The sequence below is a fragment of the Agelaius tricolor genome, unplaced genomic scaffold (assembly GCF_023055355.1).
Source record: "Agelaius tricolor isolate 1412-34295 unplaced genomic scaffold, bAgeTri1.0.p SCAF_24, whole genome shotgun sequence".
In the NCBI taxonomy this organism is placed as follows: Eukaryota; Metazoa; Chordata; class Aves; order Passeriformes; family Icteridae; genus Agelaius; species Agelaius tricolor.
This window is the reverse complement of record NW_027269284.1, coordinates 10863104-10889219: the sequence shown is the minus strand read 5'-3', so window position 1 is coordinate 10889219 and position 26116 is coordinate 10863104. Positions and strand designations below refer to the sequence as shown.

General features: G+C 35.6%; 1 protein-coding gene across 2 annotated transcripts in view; it reads right to left on the bottom strand.

Annotated features, from left to right (window-relative positions):
• Window positions 1-26116, bottom strand: part of STX18 (syntaxin 18) — a 60315-nt gene that overhangs the window by 9110 nt on the left and 25089 nt on the right. The window contains exons 2-6 of one of the 2 annotated variants that reach the window (XM_071447378.1): window positions 17438-17505; window positions 7822-7937; window positions 6595-6672; window positions 6426-6492; window positions 2947-3062 (exon numbers count right to left, since the gene is read on the bottom strand). In XM_071447378.1, coding sequence (XP_071303479.1) covers window positions 2947-3062; window positions 6426-6492; window positions 6595-6672; window positions 7822-7937; window positions 17438-17505 — 445 coding nt within the window. Of the gene's footprint in view, window positions 1-2946; window positions 3063-6425; window positions 6493-6594; window positions 6673-7821; window positions 7938-11476; window positions 11608-17437; window positions 17506-26116 lie in introns of those variants that run through there. The other variant, XM_071447379.1, reaches the window with a different exon arrangement.

Genomic DNA, 26116 nt, shown 5'->3' with positions numbered 1-26116 from the left:
AGAGTAGTAAAGTATAAACCCAAGAATCTCTTAAAAGATTGTTTAGAAAGCATCCAAGTATTTTTTCCATGGGATATTATCAGTATTTCAAATCTATTTCACAGAATTGCAAAACTTACTTGTTTAGGTAATCAATGTATTTACATTATATCAAAATTACAATAAATTATTTACCATATTCAAACAAAATAAGATAATTAGTTTATGGAGAAAAAAAAGAGAAAACCCAGAGGAACCAATTAGTTTCAGGCCCTGCCAGCACTGTTAAAAAACTGCACCTGTATCCAATGTGATGGCTAATAAGCAAATATACTTATGGTAAGAGGTAAGCAAGATGTATCTCCCCAGGGTTCCTCCTGTCACTGTGGGATGTTTTGGGCTTTCTGCAGCTTTCATGGAGCTGACATTAATGCTCTCCTACAATTCAGCCAGCAAGAGCCAAACTACATTTTTATTTCAGAAAGAGAAGTAGTTAACTTGTGATGGAGATATAAAATAATGATCGAATCCTCTAAACCTTTTTCCATGCTGAAAGGAGACAGCTGCTAAGCTTGTGGACTAGTTCAAAAGCTACTCATTATTTATATTTATTTCCATGAACTAAATGTCAAATTTGTAATATGCAAATAAATACTGCCAGTATATAAAAGCACTCTCCAGAGAGACTATGTTCTTACCATGAGGCATGTCCACTATAATTCTAATGTAAACAAGTGCTTTGCCTCAAAACAAAGGTAATCACATTTTGCTTTGGTTTCTGCCAAAAAACCAGACAAAACCCAAGTTGTGCTTCAGCACATTAAATAGCACATTCAGCTGTTCATCACAGTGCTCAAATTAAGGACAGAACCACAAGCTGCTCTCAAAAGTATCTCTACAGATGAGATTTAACCCAAGGGACTCGGGCATGGTGCTGATGGCTAATTCATAAAAACAAATGATCACCATTCTCTAAACCACCAACATCCTGAAGATGAAAGAGCTGATTTCAAAATGCAAGCATTTCTCTGGCTTCCTAAAAATTTGAAAAGTTGCTTGAAAAAAAAAGTATAAATCAAAGGCTGTAAAATTTAAACTGAGCTTCTTGTTTCCTAGTCATCTTGTTCATGTTATTTTCACACTTTGACAGCCACCTACCAGCAAAGTCACAAGGCTGATTCCTATAAGCAGCAGCAACCAGCACTTACCCTTATGTGAGGAATCACAGGCTGTGTGCATTTGCATACTGTTCCAGACAGATTTATTTTGATATACAAGTCCCATAGTTTTCTCAAAGTCTAGTCAGCAACCCCTCATAACTACTGTAGCACCACCACTTGTGTGGCAGGACCCCTACTTTCTCATAAAAATTAAAGCAAAAACTCATGCAAGTGAGAACTGGAGTAATCAAAATTAATGTGCAATAAAATAGCTGCATTTCTATTTACTGCAGTGGTTTGCTGTGTCCAAGGCAACCAAGGAACAGTATTTTCCATGGTGTGGCACAGATTTTTGGAGCTAAAAATTGCAATGACACTATGTGGTGGGAGAATGCAGGGACATTTGGTAACAAGGAAAGAGCACAGGGCAATGAAGATGCTACTATGCTGCTGCTTCTCCAGTGGCACCAGCTCACAGCTGCAAAACACTGATAACAGGTTAAGGTGAAACTCATCTGTGTGCCTGTGTGCTGCATCACTTATGACACACTATAAAAAGGTAAGCACTAGAAATGGGACATAATCAAAACCTGTACGTCTTAGAAGAAATTCAGTGTTAGAGGGGAAAAAAAGGCACACTGATAGGGCTGCAGAAGTACAAACTGGTTAGGAAGATAAGCAAAGCCATTATCAGAAAATGAAGTTGTTCAGACATTGTGAGGTAATTCAGTGTTAAGGGACTTCATCCAGAAGTGGAGCACCCACTTCACATGAATCCATGCTCTGTATGGCCCTGGAGTCACCTAACAGAGGAACTTTACTCTTAATAAAATCACTAAAGAAACAACAACTATTTATCAGAATAATATGGCCAACCACTGCATTTATTCTATCCTGACAAAGTATTATCACAATGTAATGCAATTAGAAGGAAAAGAATTCCTGCTGTAAATCACAGGGTACCTTGGTCTCCTTTAGAGTGGGAGACCACAAGCCAGGGAAAGCAATTTCAGAATCACAGAAAGATCTCTTTAGGCATGAAACCTGAAATTATCTGCATAGTACTCCAAAAGGCACTTAGCTCCAAAGCTCTGCCAGCATCCACATCCCAGGACAGGCTGAAATGGCGAAGAGAATTGAAATGGCTTCTATCCCTCAGCCTGAGAAGCAGGCAACCAGGAATGAGCACCAATGCTCACAAACCTCATCAAGACCTGCACCATCTGAAATGACTCCAAGGTCAGAGATACTGCTTTGGACTTCTGCCTATCTCCTGCCCCCTGAAAGATGAAATGAAATTCTCCCAGCAGGGCAACTCAAAGCTGTCAAGAAGAAAGCTCCAAAACTACTGGATCTGACCAGCCAATAACCTCCTCTGTGAGCATGTTCCACCTTCGAGTTCCTACTGCAGGAGTCTCCAACTGAAGGCCTCTGTGCTTAAAAACTACAGAATGTTTCAAGAGAGTCATTGACCTAATTGCTAATTCCTTGCATTCAGTGAAAGGAATATGGAAAAATCAGACAAATTTCAGAAGATATGATATTGATAAAAATAAATGAAAAGGAAAGAGGCTATTAAGAGGATGAAGAATTCAGCAAATCATATGACTTCTTTAGCTGCCATCTCAAAAAGTTTAAGATTTTGCTTCCTCAGTCTCACAGTATGCTTCACAGAAGCCTGATCAGCTCAAGCAAGATGAAAATGGAAAACCTGCCAGTCATAGGAACTGGCCCTTCTAAAGTGAGGTACTATCAACTGGACAGGTCTTGCCACAAAAAGTAAAATGTAACTACATTTTATTCCTACCTTTGCTTTCCTCAGCAGAAAGTTTTTCTTCAGAATCCTCTAAAGGACTCTGTGAAGATTTTTCAGCAGAAAGAGGTGATTTGGACACATTGCTCTGCTCAGGTTCAAGTTTGGACCTAGAAGTACAAGAGCCAATTATTTAACTAATACTACACAGATGTATTTCTCTAAAATGAGAAAAAACACAGATTACTAAATTCAATACTTCAACTCTTGTGAACTTCATATTAAAGATTTTCCAGTCAAGATACAAAATGTACTTAGCAACTGTCACTGAAATATTGCTACAAAGGCAAAGAAAGTGTGAATATTATTCCTGGACAAAATGCACCACATGCTCAGAGCTGAGAATATTGAAGGCTACAGCATAAAAATACTGACACTTTATTAAACTTCCTTTCAAACATCCAATGTATTAATTTTACTTTTTTTTAAGCCAACATTTAGGTTATATGAAAAATTTTTAGTAGCAACGGCCAAGCACTACTTCTTGATTTTTTTCAAAAAATAATGACAATTTTACTTTATATTTTCAATTGTCATAAAGGAAGTACAATAGAATTAGCTTTTCTATACTACTTCTAAGTCCCTATTAGGTAATTTTAATACAAAGCCAGTGCAAAACATGAGAAGCTTATTCAGTAATTATATATTAAGTATGTTCCAGTGTGGCATCAAAAAACGTTGAAATTAGTGGTAAAGTATTTTTTCCAGTGAATTTCTGTGGTTTATTGTTGTCTACAATGAATTCTGAAACTGCTAAATAGCAAGCAGTTAAATGTTTAGTGATGCTGTTGGAGAAGGTAAAGAACCAAAAACCAATGGGTGGAATCACCTGCTGTGCCAGGTGATTCCACCCTACCCTTTATCACTTCCTACCCCCTCAGATATAATCAGCAGTTAATGTCATTATGATTTGCAATTCTCCCCTGTGCCTAACAGAAGGTTTTTGTGTTCCTTCTTTGCATTGTGCCTAAATTCTAACCCATAATTAGAAAATTCTGTGAAAACCAGAATATAATGCAATTGTCATCACTGAGTGATTGCTATTTAACAGTAGCAGGGAACCTTTTTTAGTGATGAAACCTCTGCAAGTACTGGGCTTTTGGTAATTTTACAGAGAAGAATTCTCCTCTCATCTCTTCCCTCTCAAATTTACCTAATAATAATAAAAAAACAAACTTATCTACATATCTGCGCAGCTCAAATAATATTTTTAATACTACTAAAACACCAGTTCCCTGGGTAACAAAAATATCAGCTTGATTTGAATAACTCCATACATAATTCTTGAATAACTCCATACATAAGTCTTCTAATAGAAAAAGAAGTTTAAAATTGAAATTAAATATAATCTTGAATATCAATAAACACTAAAATTGAAAATCACAATCACAACCAAGTACCTTTACAGAAAGAAATGCTTATGTTTCTATTTCTCATATTTTCTTTCTGTGAAACTAGTCCCAGCCAGCAGAACTTTTAAATCAAAATATGTGAGTGAATACATAAAGGCAACCTCTGTAAGGAAATTATAACACTCAGACAATTTGTTGAAGAGCTTTGGATAGTTATCAATATAAAAGGAAACATGATGAAATATATTTCTATGGCAAACTTTTCAGTATTGTCTGATATGCACATATTTTAAATTGACTAAACTGCAGGAAAGAATAGCTGCACTAGGATTAATTTATTTCTAAAGAAACATATTCCTTTATTGTTTGTTGTCCTTATTGTGCACAGTATAGGAATACAGGAAACCTTCAATTTAAAATGAACAAAGTGTCTGGGATGCACTGTTTAAGAGATGCCTGGTTCTTTTAAGGTACACATTCTTATCACATAAAGCACCTGCTGAAATCCTCAGGGAAGTTACAAATCAATTACAGTATTTTTCTTTAAGTCATAATAAAGATTGGGTTATGCCCTGTGATTTATTTGAATTGAATTTTAATTTAAATGACAATTTAGCCATTACATCACATCTGCAATGCATACAGACTCCACCTGGTCAACATCTGTTTTCTAATTCTTACATCCACAAAGAGAGACATAGAGGGACCCTCCAATAAAAAGAATGTATCTTTTGGGTTAATTCTTAATGCCTTATTGCTCTTCAGTTAAGTGGTATTCTAACTTCTGAAATAATGCATCAAAATGAGGTTTTTTCTCTGTTTATTCATCTGAGAAATCCTGAACCTGGGATTTCACATGGGAAGAGTAATGTAAGAGTATTAACTAACAGAAGAGCTGAGACTCATTAGCTACTGCTTCAACTGCAGGAACAATGCTCTCTTTCTTTGAAGCTCTTTCACATGAAGAATACTGATAAGATTCTGTATTTTTACACATTAAAAATATCACACAGTTTATTTCTGCATAGCTTTTTTTCTGAAAAGTTATGGGAGCTACACCAATGCTTTACTTTTCTCTCATTACTTCTTACCAAATTTCAAAAGTGGTTTGGGATATTTTGTTTTCTTGGTTTTGGTCTGATCCTCCACATGTACTACCATTTATGTCTCATAAGGATACATTTGAGTGAATCTAATTGTGCCTAATCAGGCTGAATCATTCTGAATAAAATACACTTATGAACTTTTGAAAAAAATCTCTCTGGGTTCAATGTAACTGTAGCAGATCAACCCAAACACCAAACTGATAAACCAGCATCAAGTCTTGGAAAAATGCTCAAGAATTTATTTATGTGCACATTCTAGAACTATATTTTTTTAAATTAAAATATAGATAATGGACCTTGAGGTTATAATCCAAATAATGCAGAGTGAGAAGACAGGGAAAGCCTCTCAGGTATTGAATAAATTGCAAACCTGCTCACTTTCCCTATCATTCTCACAATTGGGAGTATGCAGAAAAAGAAAGTGAAGAAGTACAGGGTTTGAAACTTGACTGAAAAAAAAATCCCACCAGACCAAAAAGGCAGCAAGCAAACACCTTTAATGTCTCCTAGACATGTTCAGCTCTACATGAGTAGCCTTAACAAGTGCCACTATAAGCAGTGGAAGCTCTTGTTTCAGTTCAGAAGTTACATTCTAGTTTTTTATTTTCATCATGTTTCTGCTTGCCATGAATACCTGCCATCTCAAGTAAGTGTTTATTAACAACACAGTCACTTGATTAGCAGAAAGATAGGACCTTTAAAAAAAAGCAAAAAAAATTTGGTGAATTTGTAGAAGTCAAACAGGTTTATTAACTCACATTTTACTGATTTGGTGCTTTTATCCTTTACCTAAATGAGAACTACAACACTATAATGGCATTCTGCCACTCTCAGACTTGACTTCACATGCCTGAAGTGTAAAGAGCCCTGGAAAGCACCTGTTGACTGCAGAAGTTGCTCATCCAACCACAAACTTGCATTAAAACAATCTCCTTAGCATCTAAACATGAACAATAGTTTTGCTGAATGTCCTACAAGTGAAAGGCACAGTTAAACTATTTTTGACACTACTCACAGTCTCTTCTTATCTATCACTCGCTTAACTCGGATGGCTCTTTGTTCAGAATACAGCTTGCACACTCCTGTTCAAGACAGCAGTAAACAAAATTTCAGGTTAAAAGAGCAAGATTCCTTTCTTGGAAAATGCAATCTTCCATTTGTAACTATTAGTAAACACTAAGTACTTTTTAAGTAATCTTCAATGAAGTCCAAGACAGCTGTTCTGTGCTCCTTCACCTGAGCAGACTGGACACCCTTGTGTGCTGAAATACAAAAGAAAATATAAAACAATCTTTTAACTTTTTACAACAATTCCACAACAGTTTGCACTTTCAGTTGATATGCAAGTTATATTCAAAAGCCTAGTCACATTTTACATATGTTATATATTAATATTTCTTTTAAATATAGCTATATTTAAATATAGATTCTCTAAAAGAGCAAGTCATTACAACAAACCAAAAAGTGAAAATAACTAGTGTCCTATAGTATTTTTATATATGCCACAGAGTTCTATTATGTCAAATAAACTCTAAACAGGAATAAGTGATATCTAGCTAAGAACAGCAGAATAAATCTAGAGATTTAACTTAAACTATTGAACCTGAATTTTCTGGTGTATAGACTATGTGGAATTTTTTGGGATTTATTGTGTCAAATCTTTTTAATTCACATATATAGATATTTTTCATTTTTATACTATGCAGCTCCCATGCATGACTGACATTCAATGATTCTGAATAATGCTCCAACTATGTTTAGATGGCCTTTTAAATCTGATGAAAATCTTTTGTGTATCAATAAAATACAGAGATGCAGCAAGTCAACTTGAAAATAGTAACACAGAAACTCTCTATGACTTTCACAAGACAGTGTAGCAAAGGTATGACTCCCATATTCAAGTTGTCAAAAACACTTTTAATCTATTAAAGTTGTCAAAATCTTTTAATCTGTTAAAGTTATTTAATTATCTCAAACTTGGAAGTACTATACCTGTAATACCTTACAGGTAGACAAGCTAGTAAAAGACAACCATCAAATTTAGAGAGCTTTGGTTTAGGCCTCTGTGCCACAGGGCTGAATTACTACCCAAGTAGCAAATATTTAAGACTCTTTTTTATACTTGTTAACCTTGAGTGTTTCTGTGCTTTTACTCAAAGTTTGAAGTTCAAATACTGGTGTATTTGAACACATAAACAAAATTATATGCTGTGGCTTCTTTTTCCACTATCATTAAAGAAAATGGAATTACAGTACTAACCAGCCAATGGGATTACACCAATTCAAATAAAAAGGCAATGAGACTTCCCCCATCTTTTTCCTAAAGCATTTAAGATTCACCAATATGCACCAATATTCAGCATTACCTTAGCCTTTATCAAAAAAAACCATGTAAGAGCTGCTTAGTTTACCTTCTGTTCTGAGCTGATGAATGGCATCAGCACACGTTCTCATAAACACCTGGGCATCTTGATCTATCTGGTCACGCTCTGTATCCGTCATCCTCACATACTCGGACATAATATGGCTGAGAAACAAGACAAACTGGTCACTTAAAAAATCCTCAACATAAAATCCACAAGCACACACCTTACACCTTCTTGTGACCCACCATCTTTGTGAGAACTTTTCTGCAACACTGATTTTCACAGAAAAAAGAATAAGAAGTACAGTAACTACCACTGATAAAAATGCTACTCCTATAAAGTTGGGAGGCTTTTTTTAAGAACACTTTTACTAGTAAAATATGTAGAAAAAAGAGTATCTCCTATCATCTTGTACATAACCAAACACAGACCAGATAAGGAGAAAATACAGCTAGAAAATATACCATTGCCCTTGGTACTTATTCCAATAGAGTGTCCTAAAACCACAAAACCAATTCAGATAAAGGAATAGCTCAAATACTGAAAGAAGTACAAAAAAAAAAGGAATTTTCATTATCCTAAATACAGTACTTCATTTTTAAAGAAGCTGTTCTATGAAATTGTGAATTCAAACCAGAGGAAGAATACTGGAAAATAATGCACAATTATAATATCAAATTGATTACAGTATTTATTAAAACCTGTTCCTATTGTTTACTTCAATTTTAGATTGTACATTATGCATTTAGTATTTTCTAATGCTATTAATATATCTTTTTGTTGCTAAATTAATAAAAATGGAGGCCTGTTCTTAAAATATTAACTCACTGTAGGTAACCAGCAGAAAAGCACATGGTATGAAGGTATTTAACAGTGTTTCCACAGCCATAGGTGACAAGATAAAACTCTGCTACAGCAAAAAAAAGTTCATCTTGTGTTTCCTGGTGATGTAGTGATCACATCCTTTTATATCTGCTCTTTAAAAAAGGAAAGAAAACCTTAACTCATACCTGCATTGGAAATTATTTTTTTAATATGTGAAAATTTCCTCATGTGTAATGCAACTACATTACTACAGTATACAAGTAAAAAGACAAGATCTTCAATATTTAGCCTGATATCCTTAGAGATCTCTTACACACTTCACTGCAATAATGGCAAAGCTCCCCTGTGTCTGCTGCAATCCCAGGCACAGGGAAGCCCACAGCCAGTTCACACAACCCTGTCTCATCAGCTCATCCCATACAAACCCACAGCTCCCTCTTGCATCATCAATTACTGCAAGCATGGGTCCAGATCCCCTCCACAAAGTATACTCTAAATAATAATAGTCTATAATACTCTTTGAGTATTACATCACAGTCTCCTCGTTCCCATCCCACATTACTGGTTTTACATAAAAAATCAGCATATTGTTCACCTGACTTGAAAATTAGTATCTGCTTATTTGTCAGCTAGTACACAAGCATAGATTAGCAAGCAAACAGTAAAACAAACTAATTAGAAGTAATATTCGATATTTTATGTGTTTGTTTCCAAAATTGCCATGTATTTGACATCTAAATATCAGGGCTTTTTTCCCTCCCCCTGTTTAAAACTATTCTATGTCATAAAATTATTCTTTATTCCTTAGTAGTGTTTCCATTTGTAATTCTAAGCATGTGTAAAGCCAGGAAATCCATTCCTACATCCATCTCCACAAAGGCCAAGACAGAAAGGGACCATTAAAACCATCTGGTGTGGCATAATTCATAATATCATTCAGTGAGCTCAGCCTAGAGAGTTACTTGAGCACAGTATTATTTTAGGGCACACAGACTTTGGTGGGAAATAAGGATGGAGTAACAGCTGTATGACAGCTTCTTGACAAAAAAATGCCACTCTTCTATTTGAGATTACAATAATAAATTCTGGCTGGTCTGCTATTGAACAGGATATAAAGTTCCTATGTTTAGGAATATATATATATATAGCTTCTTGTGCCCCTCCCAGCCTTGTAGTCTTTGTAGAGCTCACATTTCCCATGCACTTTTTAACATAAGAAGGTAAAATAAAGATTACAAAACGCAAACCAGAATTTTATTTTAAATCAGACTTAGAACTAAATAAGAAAAAACTTGACTTAGGCACACTTCATTTTTTACTAACAGTTTAACTAATGGTAGTGTGGTGATACACTGAGGATAATTGCAACAGCTTTTCAACTTTGGGAAGTTGTGAAGTTACTTTCCCTAGTTGCTGACAGAAAAACAGGGCAGATTAAATCCTTAAATAGTAGTTTCACAGCTTCAAAGCTAGTAAAATGCAGCTTAATCCAGTAAACAAGAAACAGAATACTTTTCCTTTTATAACTGCTTACAGCTTACATAGTGTCTGGTACCAGTGCTTTTGAACATGAGCTGGTCAAGGCACTCAGAGAGAAGGATACCTGAAACACAACCTCCTTGGGAAGGCAAGAATGGAGTCATACAATCACATCCCATTATGTCAGAACACATATGGCATCCACTAGTACTATAACAGGGTCCTGAAGTCCCCACTGCACTCCCCAGTAAATCTGCACACAGAGATTATACTGAAAATCCATTTAATCACCATCTTCTACTGGAAGAGGAACCACTCATTAAAATAAAACAGGCCAAAGAAAACCAAAACCACAGAAAAACATCAAACAAAAACCAACAGAACAGAAAAAAAATCCAGCTGTGTCTTGTAGGTCAGAGACACAAATGCATGCTCAGAAGTGCACTGGCAGTATCACAGCAGTGGACTGCTCCATCACTAAATCAAGAAGGGCCAAGCAAATCAGGTTTTTTAGAGGCAATCAGAATAATTAGCAAGATATGCACAGAAAATGAACAGATAAAGGAGGAAAAGAAGTTCCTATGGATTTTCATCCTTGTCAACATGAGAAAACTTCATAAGAAACTTGGGCTAGAAGGCAACTCGGTTTATTTGTGATTTTTAACAGTGGGTGAAGAGTACAATGAAGACAGCGACCAGCAAGTAGGCAGATTTCATCAGTCTAGAAAAATGAGTAGGTCAAATTGCAGAGAAAATGCAAACTTAAAAAGACAAAGAAAAGAATTCAGATGTAGTTTTCATATAGAAATTACATTATAATTTGCAATTCTGTCCTTGATGAAAAGGAAGAGTAGGCAAATCAGTGAGAGATCAACTGAGCTTTCTTGAGCTCAAACAGAAAGATCAGAATACAAAGTGCAAATTAGTTCTGATTTCTATTGACAACTCTAAGGGAACACAGCATGCAGGCACACACAGAGAAAAGGATCAACTGCAGGATGAGACACAACTGGGGAGGGATGCCAGTGATAACAAGAGATTACTCTGCAAACATTACTATAAGAAACACTTAAGAATGTGGTCTTGGCTTGTTACTCAATAGAGAAATAAAATTATATGCAGAGTATGAATTAATTCTAGATGTTTATTGCTTTGTTTTGGGGTTTTTTTGGCACTAACTTTCATCATGAATGTCACTTGAAAGCTGTAGTTACTACTCCTTTTACCTTACTGTATCTGAGCCAAATTTAGTACCTCTGTCATTTTAAAAAGATCCTAATTCTTTGCTGATATTATCATCAGCAATAGCAAGTGTCAGATAATGCATTAGTGAACAGGCTGCTGAGTGAACTGTGTGAGAGACAGCTACATGAACCAGGTCATAGCAAAAGTGTACCTGAAGGTGCAGTGGTTCCTGGTGAAGTGCATATCCATCCTATCTGTGTGACAAAGCTGTGCTCTGGAACAAACTAACCAACTTCCAAAAAAGCCCAGGGTGTGTGCACATTCATGCAGTGTGCAGAGACAGGACACCCAGCCCTGGAACAAAACGGGAAATGCATCAAATGACAAGATGGATCCTCACTGCCAAGAACTAGGAGAGAATGAGCAAATGACACATTGATAAAAAGACAAAGGTCAGCAACTATCTTTGAAAATAGGGTTAAAGGGACAAAAAAGACGTACAGAAGACTTGTAGAGCACGCAGTCTAGAAAAGTACAGGAATAAATAAGTAATATTTAGGCATTTAGGAAAGAACAAAAAGATTACCAGTACCCAAGATGTATCAGTAGTACGTCATAAGCAGTGTAATTTACTGCTGGGATGCAGTAACAGGTCTTAGGGATGGATGAAAAGCAATCACTGGTATATTTTGGTGTGGCTCTTGTTATCATGTCACATAACATTCTCACCAGTGAACAAATGAGTTAGAAGAAATAAGCACCATATGAATATGAAACTGCAAAGTTGAACTTGGGGGTAGTTATACACCAAAACAGAAGGAAACACTGAGTTGTGTTTCACAGGATTTTGTCCTAAATCTGATGCTATTTAATACTTTCATTAGTAACTCAGCAGAATGGAATATATATTTAGTAAACTTTCAGAGGCATGAAGTTAAGCAAATTAAAACTGTATCAAGAGGACAAGACTTCAATTCAAAACAATATTGCCCAAAGAAATGACATGAAGAATTTGAATAAGGAATGGTCAGAAGCTCTTTGCTGCAGCAAGAACAATTACCTGAACCCACAGAGAATGGGGAACAACTGATTAGGGAACAGTTCTTCAGAAAGTCATCTGGGATCATACTGGATCATAAACCAAACACAACAACAACATACTGTTGCATAAAAAGTCATCATTACAATGGGACACATTATTCTAGTAACACGGATATGGAAACAGGAAAAAGCAGAATGAGAATATGAAATCTTCACTGCAATAAGTATTTCAAAGCAAGCAAAACACTAGTCATTCTCTTTTTAGATGTTTCAGCTATAGTACTTCCAGCCTGACAATTCTGTGATTCTATTTCACTGGCAAAGCACAAGGAAGCAAAGCTGATGTTACATCAGCTTTTGGAATTAGTAATTCTACTGCTACATAAAATATCTTCTGCTTGCTAGTCCAATAAAGGTAACATATCAAGAAGAAAAATTTGATTTTCCTCCAACAGTGTATGACAAAAAAGAGAGAAGCAACAAGCAGAAACAAATCAGTTGTAAAATAGTAGAGATTTGCCCAACTTAGCACATGGCTGGCATTTCTGTATGGATTTGCTAGCCAGGATCTGCAGATGGTAAGTGCCCATATGAGTATGGAAAAGCTTAGCTGCAAATGCAGCAGTCACATTCTTCCCTTTGGGCATCTAGTATATTTTAAATTGTTTGATTTCTTACTTACTTAAGTTTTATGCATTTTCATTTACTGCCTTTTTCCATCCAAATGCTGTTTGACATAAATCCAAGCTAAAAGGTCCTTGATTCAAATGACAAAACATTCCACAACATTTTTTACATAGGTTTATTAATTCTGTGTGGAAGCCTCAGCTACCAGAATAGGCAATACAGACATACCTGAATTAGCACCTTCCATTTTGTAAAATATTGCTGGGATATTCCAGCGTGCTACTATGAAAAATTACTATTTCTGAAATGTGATATATGAATTTAGTGTAATAAAAAAAAAGATAAATAATTTGAAAATAATACCCACAGAGCATAAAAATATGCTCCTCCAGGAATAAAGTATTTACAGATCATCTACATGTTTTACTACCTCAATACAACAAAACAAGCCTTACTTCTTGTAAAAATGTGACTAAGTCAAGAAAAGAATGCAGCCTGGCATTGTACAGGAGTCAGTAAAACACTATTTTTAGAGTCCTTTAATGGCTGCTTCTTTTATTGTTAAATACAAGGAAATACTCCCCACAAAACTGCGTAAGCATTCAATGATTTTCTATTAAGTGGCAAATGATGTAACTGATTTATTGCCTTAAGCCACAGAAATGCTTAAGACAGATAAATGCTAGGGCAGGAGGCATAATTACTGGACACTAACATTATTTTTTAAGACAGAAAGATAATTTGTTAATAATTTTTCCAGGTGTATTATTTGCAATTAAGAAATGTTCAAACACTTAACTGCACAGAAGGACTACAGAAGCCTGTAATGAAGGTACATCAAAAGCCACCTATGCAGCCTTTCTGGTGGAAAAAATGACATTTCTATTCAGAAGTCATCTACACTACACTGATCAACTACATAAGTATCTCTGCAGTTGCAAAACACAATTAATTAGATGCCTAATAATCCCAGATGGAAAGCTCTTCTCTCAAGTATTTTTCTTTTAAGTATGAGGTGCTCTGTGAAAAAAAAAAAGTAAATCTAGAATTCTTTCAATTCCTTTCCAGTGTCTCATTAAAACACTAGGAATAATGACTGGTCCTTAAACTGCCTAAACCTTGAAAGATGCTTCAGAAAAACTGAAGGCTGTGAAGGAATCCCAAGAGGATTATTTCAAATTTCCAGGTGTTAGGGCATTACAGCTAGTTCCTTGAAGTATATTTAACACAAACATATGAATTGTCTTGGTGGTTCAGTGATTGAAAACATGAAGGAGCTCATGATGAAAAGCAAAGGCACAAGATGTTCACAGATGAGACATCAGACAAGTTACCAAAGACTGAAGATGGGATCTCTGCTAGCACAGTGCAAAAAGCAATGTAGGAAAGCATTATAGCAAATGGACTGAGAGGAACAATGCAGAATGTACAGCAGTCAATATACTAAAAATGGGACCTCATCTGAAATCCTCATCTGAAAGGAGTTATTGCTTAACAAGAAAAAATGAAAAAGTGCCCACATCTTGTTAACAGCTTCAAGACTCAAGAGCCCCTGTCTTCTCCTTTCCAGGAAGAGTGATCAACTTGTGTGCACTGGTTTTGCTTGGGATAGAATTAATTTTCTTCCCAGCAACAAGTACAGGGTTTGCGTCTTGGAATTGTGATGGAAACAGTGCTGATAACTCAGGGATGTTTTTGTTATTGCTGGGCAGTGCTTACACAGAGCCAAGGCCTTTCCTGCTCTGCATCCCATCCCCCCAGTGAGGAGGCTGTGGGTGCACAAGGAACTGGGAGGGGACACAGCCAGGGCAGCTGAGCCCAACTGACCACAGGGATATTCCAGATCATATGGTATTCCAGATCATATGGGATTCCAGATCATATGGTATTCCAGATCATATGGCTTCATGCTCAGCACATACAGCTGGGGAAAGAAAAGAGGAAGGGGGGGGTTGACATTGGGAGTGATGGCATTTGTCTTCCCAAGTCACTGTTACTTGTGATGGAGCCCTGCTTTCCTGGGGATGGCTGAACACCTGCCTGCCCATGGTGAATAAATTCCTTGCTTTGCTTGGGTAAGTGGCTTTTTCTTTCACTATTAAACTGCCTTTATCTCAACTCATGAGTTTTCTCACTTTTACTCTTCTGATTCTCTCTCCAGTCCCACTATGGTGGCACTGAGCGAGTGGCTCTGTAGGGCTGAGCTGCCAGCTGGGGTTAAAATGACAAAAAATTCCTTATCACAGAAGGCAAAAACCCTACATGTAAGAGAAAGGAAATAAATCCTAATAAATAGGAGAGGATGAAGGTGCAGTGGCCTGTAAGCCAGCAAGCTTAGATCACTACATCAAGAATTTCTTGTATTTTGCCACTTAGATATTTTGTAGGTAAGAGCCAAATCAAGAAGAAAGAAAATGAAAAAGCAATTACTAAGTCACTTTAGGTATTTCTGTTAAGTAGTTAAAGTTTGATAAAATAGGCCAGGGCCTTAGTTTCAAATAACCACTCTTCCAACTAACTTTCTCATTGCTAAAAATTTTCCTCTAAAAATGAATTGAAGACATATCCTCTGTAGCAGGATATTTCATGCATGCCAAAAATAAAAACTTCATTATTGAAGAATTCATAGACTTCAAAAGTAAGGTCAAAGAAGCAATCAAGAACCTGATAGTAACACTAATGAAGTTTTAAAAGGCACACAATAATACAACTTGGTAACTCAAAAGCTCAATTTCACCAACACATTGTGCTATAGCTGGGAAAACAAACAGCAGGACTGACAAATTACAAAGTAATAATTTTCTTCTTGAAATTTGACATCTCCTACATAAATTTCAGCACAGCCTTTCAGTATTAAATTGTTCCAAAACTGTCCCCGCTACTTGAGTATTGAAGAGCTGTTAAAACTGCTGTCTTGACTGAGTGAGGCATTTGCTAAGACTGCAAGACTGACAGCATGGATGCTATGATGCCCTTTGTATCCATGAAGTAGAACAGCACAAGTAATCTAGTGTGGAATTTGACATCTTTATGTCAAATTAAACACAAGCAGATCTAAGTTTGACCATTAAGAACAGAATCAACTGCAATCACAGATGAGATCTGCAGTATTATTTTATGGTTTAATAAAGTAAATGACACTTCTTTCCTCTCCTTAATGAAGACTTGGGTGGGGGGAGAGGAGCGTGGAAAGCACTGAGAATTACCATGATAAATTGTTGCAACTTGTTTACAAAAAGAACATTAAAAACTTCTGGAAATCAAAATAACCTGGACACATTTTTACTCTAACCACTTCCATTTTATGCACACTATTGTTAATAAAATACAAACACAACCCAAAATTTAACCACTACTGACTGCTCTTACTGGAATTATTTGCAGTTTCTCAACCACTGCATGCACATTCAGTTTTGTCAGTATTAAATTACTGGCTCCACCTAGTGTTGCTCATGCCTTATTCCTGTAGGCATTGAAAAGCAGAGAGCCAGTCATAACATGGAGCTGAGCACTACTTCTGCTTGCTCCTTGGAAAGAGCATCCCTGACCCACCTCACACACAGAACTGTGCACACCCTGAGCAGCATTTTCACCAGCACTGACTGAACAGCTCCCACAGCCTCTCACTTATAAAAGACAGGATCTTCCTTTTTTGTTTTGGTCTTAAAATAACAAAATACAGCTTTTAAACTCTTGTGGAGACAAAAAAGGGCGCCAGAAGTCTTCTGATAACTCACTCAGAACACACTTTGACTCCACTGATGAGGTAGTATGGCTGTTACTGTGACAGACCCTTTCAGGACTAGAGTTGTTTCTCAGAAAAACTGTCCCTCCTGTATGGACTGAGCCTAAGGAATAGCAGATGGCTCATCTATTCTTATTGTCTTTTACTGGGAAAGGATATCTGTCTGGAATAGATAGCAATTCTACTTGGTATCTTGGAAGCTTTTAACCCAAAATGATTTTAGGCTGCATTTTATCTACCTTGATTGAAGCAACAGCTCAGCTTTAGTCTGAACTGGAATACAGTCAGGGCTGATTCACCCAGTTTGCATGTAACAAAGTATCACTACAAAGCAAATTGTACATTTCTCAAATGCTACAATGATTTGTACTCAGTTAACCAAAATACAGGCTGCACTAATATTTAGATCTTATGATAATTTGACTTAGCATCTGCAGACCAGAAGATACTATGTTTTTCTTACAAACTTGTAAATTTGTATTTTAATTTTCTAAAAATCCTACTACTAAAGTTACCAATAAGTAAACAGATATAGCAGTTTTGAATAATCTTCAAATTCTGAGCCTCATTTTATTCAGGTGCCCTGTTTTCTTGTGACAGCACTATTCTTCCATCTTGTAGTACAGCAAGCCAATTAATAACAATCTCTGGTTTGGTTTTAGTCGTTATGCCTATAGGTTTCAAATCTGTTCACTTTGTAAGAATTAAGATAAATAAATAAATATTAGATAAACCCATTTAAGCACAGTGCACACTTACCTATAAGCATTAATGTAATCCTTTCTGTGTTGTAGAAGAAAATCTTTCAGCTTTCCAATATGAGAAATCTAAATGAACAGAAATCATAATTAAATTTCAGATTATTTTATGTTTGAACTTCAGTATGCCACACTTCAGACATGAATTCATAAATTTCTTATTCTATAACTAAATAGAATAATAAAATTTACTCTTTTTTACTAGAATTTTCACATTTTCCAAGCTGTCAATACACAAAATAATCTAAAAAGAATCTGTTGTATGAAGGTCTAGCTTGGAGACCAGCAGTAAAAATACATGTCTTCTTCCCAAAGAACATAAACTAAACAGTAAATATAACTACAATACTAAACATTAAAAATATTAAACATGGTAACACAAAACATCATCTAAATTTTCAATCCAGAATTTAATGATTCCAGAATTTAATGTACACTTTGGAAATAAATTAATTCTGGAGACCACACAGGAAATTTTTCAAGTTTTTACTGATCAGATATACATATTCAAGTCCAGCTATCAGAACTTGTATGGCAAGGTACTGACCCTCCCCTTCTACTTTTGCCCAAATACAGTGACCAGTTTGTGCCCAAACTAAAGTATTGTCTCTACTATCTGACAATCATTAGTATGCTTTGCCAGATCATACATACCAATCAAATTTCCATTTCTGAATTTCCACCCTCACTCTGGATAACTTTTACTATAAATCACTTCATTTTCTTTTTTAAGAAATCTTTACAAAGATCTTTTGGAAAGCCAAAAAAACATCTGTAACAACTTTTGAAAACTTCAGTCTAATTTAAAAAATTTGGTGCAGCATAAGATGCTGCTTATTTTAGAGAATGAAGGAACTACAGAAGTGTAGCTTAATTCACCAGAGAAATGACAAGACATGATGGGGAGTGGGAAAAGGGAAGAGAATTCTATACATTAGCAGTATATCCTTTCTGAGGCAACTTTTAAAACTATATTCTCAAATATTAATTAATAATTCAGTGTAAACAAAGCATGCAAGGCATTTTACAAAACAAAAGTTTTTTTCATTTACAATAAATACAGTGTACTCCATGTATCCGGGAAAAAGTGTCAGAAACTGGTCTAGTCTTAAAATCCCATTTTCATGCAAATGATCTTTGCAATTAAACAAACAGAAAAACCACAGAGAAAGAACACAGAATAGTTTGATAAATAGAAGATTAATTCCCCCAATTATTTTTTTTTTCAAAAGCATCTCTTTGAAACAAAGTGCAAGGAAAAAATATACTTAGTAAAACCACAGTAATTTGTACAACTCAAGATAAGTGTTTCCTTGTGCAAATAAATAAGCCTCCATTTCCCTATTATTATTATTATTTGCTCTGTTTCAGTTTTACTATAATTCATCATAATGGAAAAGGATTTTCCTAGTTTTCATGTCTCAAGTTTTTTGTTTGATTATCACAGGAAATTTCATCCCATTCATAGCAAACTGAGTTCTGTCAGTACCTTCAGGAGTTTCCCAAAGTGTGTTAGCACTATTATACACAGCAAGAAGGGAAATACTGCAAGTGCTACAAGACCAATGAGGCACAAAGAATAAAATAAACCATTCTACAGATATTCCTTCTCATCACCACTTGAACTTATTATTTGTACAGTGATCTCTTTCTCAGTTCAGACTTGGTATGTGATCAAATTTGCTGAATGGATAAATCAAGCTTGACTATGAAAGCAAAACATCTACAACAGTTATACAGTGTTCTAGTGGAACAATAATACTTAATAGGCAGAAAGAAAGTACTACAGAGGACAAAACAAATGTAAAATAAGAAACGCTCCAAAACATTTACATTAACGCACGAGAAAACACTAAACTAGAATACAGATAAGCAAAATTTTGTAAGCAATAAATCTTCATATTACTGCAATAGTTACAATTTAGGAGTGATTAACAAGCAGAAAGAATCAGAATGACAAGCAAGAGCACTGTCTTACAGTAATTAATTCATCTAGTCACAAAGAGCATTCTATTTAGGCTAAAATTGTCATCATGTGTTTGAATTGCACTGACCCCACTTTGCCTCTCCTTCATTTGTAAAGCTATTTTCATGAATTTAGAATGACACCATTATGCCCATACTCACATCAAGCTCTTAGTTCCCAAGATTTGCATCAGAAGTGAGACTTCTTGTTTTAGTTTCCCTCAAATTCTAACAGCATCTTCTGCAATCCTGCACTGCAGATATTTATTTCTCCTTTTGTTACCATGTACTACTGGCATTAGCTTTGAATTCAATTTGTCATAACCATATGAACAAAATTAACTTTTTTTATTAAAAACAAAGTCTCACTAGTATTAAAGGGAGGGAATGCTAATTTTATTTTACAAAATTGATTGGTTTTCTGTATGATGCTCGAATTTTTGTAGATACAAAATATCCTGCATTGTACAAAGAGAAATCCTGAAGATATCTCCAGGGTCATCAACTTGCAATTATTCTGGTGTAATCAGAGGCCCACCATACACTCTTTACAAAGTTGGCAAGCTTCAGCCTAAAGGAACTAAAGCTTCTCCCTATTACAACTGAATGGCTTTATTAGAATCCTATTGTTCTTATTACCGTCAAATTATTGTCTAATTTCCAGGTTTACTGATTACCAACTTCTATACATCTCTTGTTGCTTCAGAATGGTCCTTTCCCTTAAAAGTTCTCTTTCCCTGCATGTGTGTTTGATAGTACTGTCAGTAATTCATTCTATCTATCTATCTATCTATCTATCTATCTATCTATCTATCTATCTATCTATCTATCCCTAGCTTTTGTAGGCCAGAAAAATAACCCCAAGCTTTTATTTCCTTCTCACAAAACAGTTCTGAAGTTGTAGAACCCACAGCTTCCCTCTGCATTTGTTCCAGTTTGTATCCATCCATTTCCAATGCAAATGACTAGAAAGGAATTCACTGGTGTTGGTTATTTTCTAACTATTTCTGCTGGAAACACCCTTTTTTTCTCCTGATTTTTCTATATCTCAGTATGTATCTTGCTTTTGCTCCATTGGTCTATGGCTTTTTCCTTATTAATTTAGCCTAGAGTCCATGACTAAACCATTCCTCATTTATACTCCAATTGCATGACAAATCCACACTTTTTGCTAATTTTCTTTTTATTGAAACAGCTGAGAATATTTTAACTTCAGGAGGGTTTTAATACCAGTAGCAACTCATTGTGAACTTGGCCAAACCTATCTTTATCTCTGTAAAAAAAGTCTTCCCTATTTGCAACAGTTTTCTTGGCCAGTCTTTTTCACCCTGCTTTCCACTCCTTCTGGCATAAATTTTTATATCTTCTCTTAATTAATCTTTCAAGTAGATGTAGTAGAATTTTAAATCCCACTTGCATTTCAGCACACCCATTTTTTCACTCCATTTACCCATCCATCATAACTGCAACTTCCAATTTGCTCTACATGCCTGTTTTCAAAACATTTTTACCACCACTTGACACAGGTGTCAAAAGGATAGATGAGAGCAATTTGAAGAAGCACAAACACATCTGAGTATTGGCCTCTCGTCATGGCTCTTACTCTTTGCATCTGGAAATTTACTTCCTTTTCCTCCCAAAGTCTGGAGCAAAGAAATAAGCCTTTCCTTCAACCCCAAAATAAAGAAATTATTTCCTTCCTTTCCCCCCACCCCACAGAGAGAGGAGGGCTTAGAAAAAAGCCCTTCATAGTTGTAGCACTCTTGCACTACATAACAACTAAATGTATCTTATAGGGAAGAACACTGCTGAATTTCCAGATAACTGACATTTCTAAGGGAATCAGGGAATAAAATACCTTTCCTCACAATATTGTGAGCACCAGTTATATCATTAGAGCAACAGCATCTTCTTGAGCTTCTGTGCACTACCAGAATATGGTGAGTTATGTTCCTTCTAACAATGAAGACTACTTAGGAAACTCCAGGCTCTCCCTCTTCTCTTCCCATTCCCACTGACACTCCCTTGAGGGTCAATATCACACCCCAAAACACTGAAATTACTTTTTTTCTAATTACTCTTCTGGAAAGAACTGTTTTTTATCATTTCAGTTCCACAAATACCTGTACCAGCACAAGGGAGGGCAGGAGCTGAAGAGTACCAGTAGGGAACTTCCTACAAGATGCATCTGCCATGAATGGATAAGGTATATATAATAACAACCTAAAAAAACATGATAACCTCCTAAGCTCAGTTACTGAATCTGGAGACTCCAGGTGTTATTTAAAAACTCCAAACTGTAGTTCTAATCATGAAAACCCAATTGATTCTCTACAGTGAAGCAGCAGCAGTTTGCCACTATGTGACAAACAAAAGCATCAACATCATGCAAGTGGAAAACACTATAAATTCTCATTAAAGCCTGTAACATAACTTTTTAAAAGTTCCTTTAGATTCCAGTTTGCACTTGATCCCCACAGTAAACTATATCTTTAACATATATATCTGTGTTTTGTTTGAAATACAGATTTTTTAAACAATTCTTATTAAAGCATAAAAGCAATTATTGCATCTAATGTAGGTCTGACACAAAAGGAAGCTGTGAATGGCTGCCATCTGCTACCACAGGTGGCATGCATAGCTCTATTTATACTTGGGGCCTGCACTAGAAATGGTAGATGTTCCTCTGCTTAGAGATTTTTCTAATGACTTCAGAGCAGGCTAAGTTATTTAAAACGATAAGAAACAGGAAAGCATTGCCTCCAAAACAGCATCTTGATGAGAGGCAGAGGCTTTAGAACAAGACGCTGACTACACTTCCTTCAGTCTCTTAGCAATACATACAGCATTGCTTTCCACTCCCAACAAAGAATTGATCACTCATGAAACAGTAGGGTCCAATTTGCATGCGTTTAACCCACTGCAAGAAGCAGCAGCATTGTTTACGATTAAAATGATTGGAGTAGGTTCCCGTGACATATTGTAGAGAGAATTCAAGCATGCTGAATGGTCATTTTCATTGAACAAATATAGCGCTTTATCAAATTTACTCTTCCATCAGAACAATGCCCAACTATTTCCTACCATATAAAATTGACGGTTACACTTCGCGCTGTATTGCCATTCTGAATTTTTTAAAAGGTGTACTTTGTTAAAAGAAACTTTAAAAATTACTTAAAACCAAAACATAATAGAAAGGCTTTTGCAGAAGTTGTGAGAGTGGTATTTACTGTTGATTCAGCAGCACTAACAAGCACTGCAGACTATAGTGCCCTACTATCCCTTAAAACAGGGGGGGAAAAAAACTTTGAAGAAAATTTTACATTTAATTTTCTGATATGTTTGAAAAACATTATCTCCAGTGTCTTACCTAAATAGATTCCGTTTACAGATTCATAAAAAGGTGACTATATCCTACAAGCCCCTTGGCAAGAAGTGTAAAATTTAAGATTGGTATAATATTAGTATCTAGGCACCTATCCTGTTTTCAATTCCAAACATATAGTTAAGCCAAACAAACCCATTGCCTATTTCAAGAGAAATTCTGAATTTCAGTAAAGCATCAGCTTATGAACAGGAACTGCATGTTTCTGACCAAAAGAAATACAGTTTCAGTACTAGGAGGAGATAAGTAATTGGAGTAAGAACATACACTTGTTTTTCCAATGTCTAAGTCATATTAAAAAAAAAAAAGAGAGAGAGAGAGAAAGGAAATTTTCCATGGTTAGTGCATGTAATGAAGGTAAGTGTTTTCAGAAGTCTGGAGTGAAAACCCAAACAGAATAGATACTATAAATGGAAGCAAAATTTATATTGAATAATTTTTAAAATAAGAGCTTCAGCTCTTATCTAAACTATTACAGTTGAAAACTAGCTAGAAATGTTTTGATGCAGAAATTACTCCTGTAGAGAACTTTTTCAGTACAAACGACCTTTGGCTAGACAGATGAACTTTTTAAAACCCAACACAGATGGGCTAGATTCCACACTGGTTATATTTTACCTAAGTTATATTTTAAGCACTGTCAGCCCATTGAATCAACACAGACTCTAACTGCATGTTGCTAAGAACTGACAAGATTTTTGTTTTTAAAGTACTGTTACTGGTATTCTACATTTCAGAACTGGAATCTTCGAAAGAGGAAATTAAATAATTCGCTGGTACAGTGAAATAACTGTAACAGAGCTAAAACCAATGAAATGATATTGACTCGTGTGAGGATTGTTCTTTAAGGGACTTGGTGCGAGTTCGCAGCGCGCCGTGAGGTGGAGCTGTGCCCCCAGGATTGACGCCGGGACTCGCCGGCTGCCTCCACGCGTCAGCCCGGCCGCTGGGCAGCTGATTTGTCTCTTGAGGGGATACATTTGGTTTAGGTTTCCCCAGCAAACGTGAAAGTTTCTAAAATAGGTCACGCAGATCAATTGCTCTCGTAATCTGAGACCCAAAAGAGCAAATAATATCTAAACTGTGGCGAGGGGGTGGCCCGGAGCTGGAAGCGGGGAGACAGCCAGCCTGGCTACCTCTAATCTCAGGAAAATTGTGACTTTGTTCAGTTTCTGCTTTACATCAGCATACATGTTACAGCAACAGCAACGGGCACAGAAACATTTCTCATTGCATTTTATTAGCAGCCTTGCATTTGAAGCAAAGGAATTAACCAAGAATGGGGGGGTCATGTTAACTAAATGTGTAGTATATATGGTAAGAACATTCAAAACTGAATTAATTGAATTAAAAGCCATGAAAAGGAAGAGTGACACTTCAAGGTAAAGATGGAACAAAATTTTAAAAATATTTTTTTTAAATGTTAAATATTATTAGTATTTTTCTAATTTAAAACGACACATTTTTAATATAAAATGAAAGCAAAATTGTAGGAATCATTGCAGGAGATTTCATTAGTCATTGTGGAATATTGGAAGTTAAAACCTGTCTGCAGAATACCACAGGCAGTATTTGGTGCACATTAACAAAGCGATTAAGAAATCTTTAAACTGCTATAAGAAGCAAAACCAATTTCCTGACACCTGGTCTGCAGTAGAAAACACTTCATTTTGTTTAATATCAAACCATCAAAAAGGAAAAAGTAAAAAAGCACTGTCTTGTACATTAAAACAAACAAACAAAACCCAGTTGGCTCTAAATAATTTTTTTAAATTTTGGGGTTTTTTAGCTCTTGCTTAACATATTTTTATATATACTATCTGTGGTTCAAAAACTGTCTCATTGATTTATACTACTGTCAGTTTACATTTAATTACTTTACCTCTAAAGTGCACTTTAGATCTGCATTTCATTATTTTTATTTTTTATTCATTGTTAATTACCTGCAATGGTAGATTTGGTAGTCAATAACTCACTATCAGCCTAAAAGTCTCACATTTCATCTTACTATGACTTTCATAAAAATAATCCAGAGTTGGTGTAAGATTCAGTCAAATATATCAAGAAAAAACTATTCTTGCAATTTTGTGACACAACTGCTAACTTCTGTTATTCAAGACTCTTCTAATAAGAGTCAAACAAAATTAAGATCCAAGAGCTCAAAAACTCCTGTTCCCCACTGACCACAATACCCAGTACAATCACTGCATGAAGGTTTCACTGGAGTGCTATCCAAGCATAAGGCTGATAAGTATTTTAAAAATGTGTATGGTATTGACAGCAAACTCCACCTGTGTAGAAAAATTACTTTGAAGTCACTGATTTTTTTAAAATTTTTGTTTTTTAAGGAAATTATCCATGAATATGTTGTATATCCTTAAAACTGTTTTTAATGCTTTGTGCTTTGGACATTTGTAAACAGAAGGGGGGAAAAAAGTCCTATTTTTTAGGGTAATTACTTACAAATACAGAATTTCAACTCTAAACCAGAGAAATGCAACGCACATAGACTTTAAGATAGAGGTCTGTGTTAATTTTGCCACTGTTTCCATAGCTCTTGTGGAACACACTGGTTTGACACCATCACATATAGAAGCACATCTAGATATTCTGAAAATGGTCAGTCAATAGGAACATGAAATGACCTGAAAAAAATTACCAGTAGGCTTCCTACAATGTATCATCATGCTAAATGGTTTTAGTAACTAGTTTTCATTTATTATCAGCAGCAACAAAAAAAGAAAGAGCACAACATCTGATTTTAATAAAACTTACTATTTCCCTTTTTCTTGTTTATTGTCAAACTCTAATCTTAACTTTCTTTAACTTGTATTTTTACACAATCATCCAAAACCTCATTGACTAAAATACATATCCCACAACAATTGTGGGGAATGTTTTGGTTGAGAGATACAAGGAAATTGGTCAAAATACGTATTTGCAATAATTGGCCTTTACCACTGCTGTTGAAAATGCTCCTTTTATAACCTTTCAGTAACTGCATTCAACGTTGCTTGAGTCTTTCTGTAAGAGATATTTTCCTTGCCTCTTGTTCTCAGTCTGAGCTCATTTTAGTACTACGTTTTCTTGACTGAAAGATGTTTTACGATATAAAGAGAGAAGTCCAGTCTCATTTAACAGATACTCAGTAATAAATGGTTACTCTTTCCGACCATTATTATGAAATCTTTTGATTTTCTGAAAGGATTTTGCAGTGAAATTCAGAGAGTTCCATGTGCATGTGCTTCACTTTGGGACTGAAATCTGCTTCACCGTAATACACTGCAGGGCACCGCAGGAGCTGAACCCGGGGCAGGGGCTGAGCCCGGG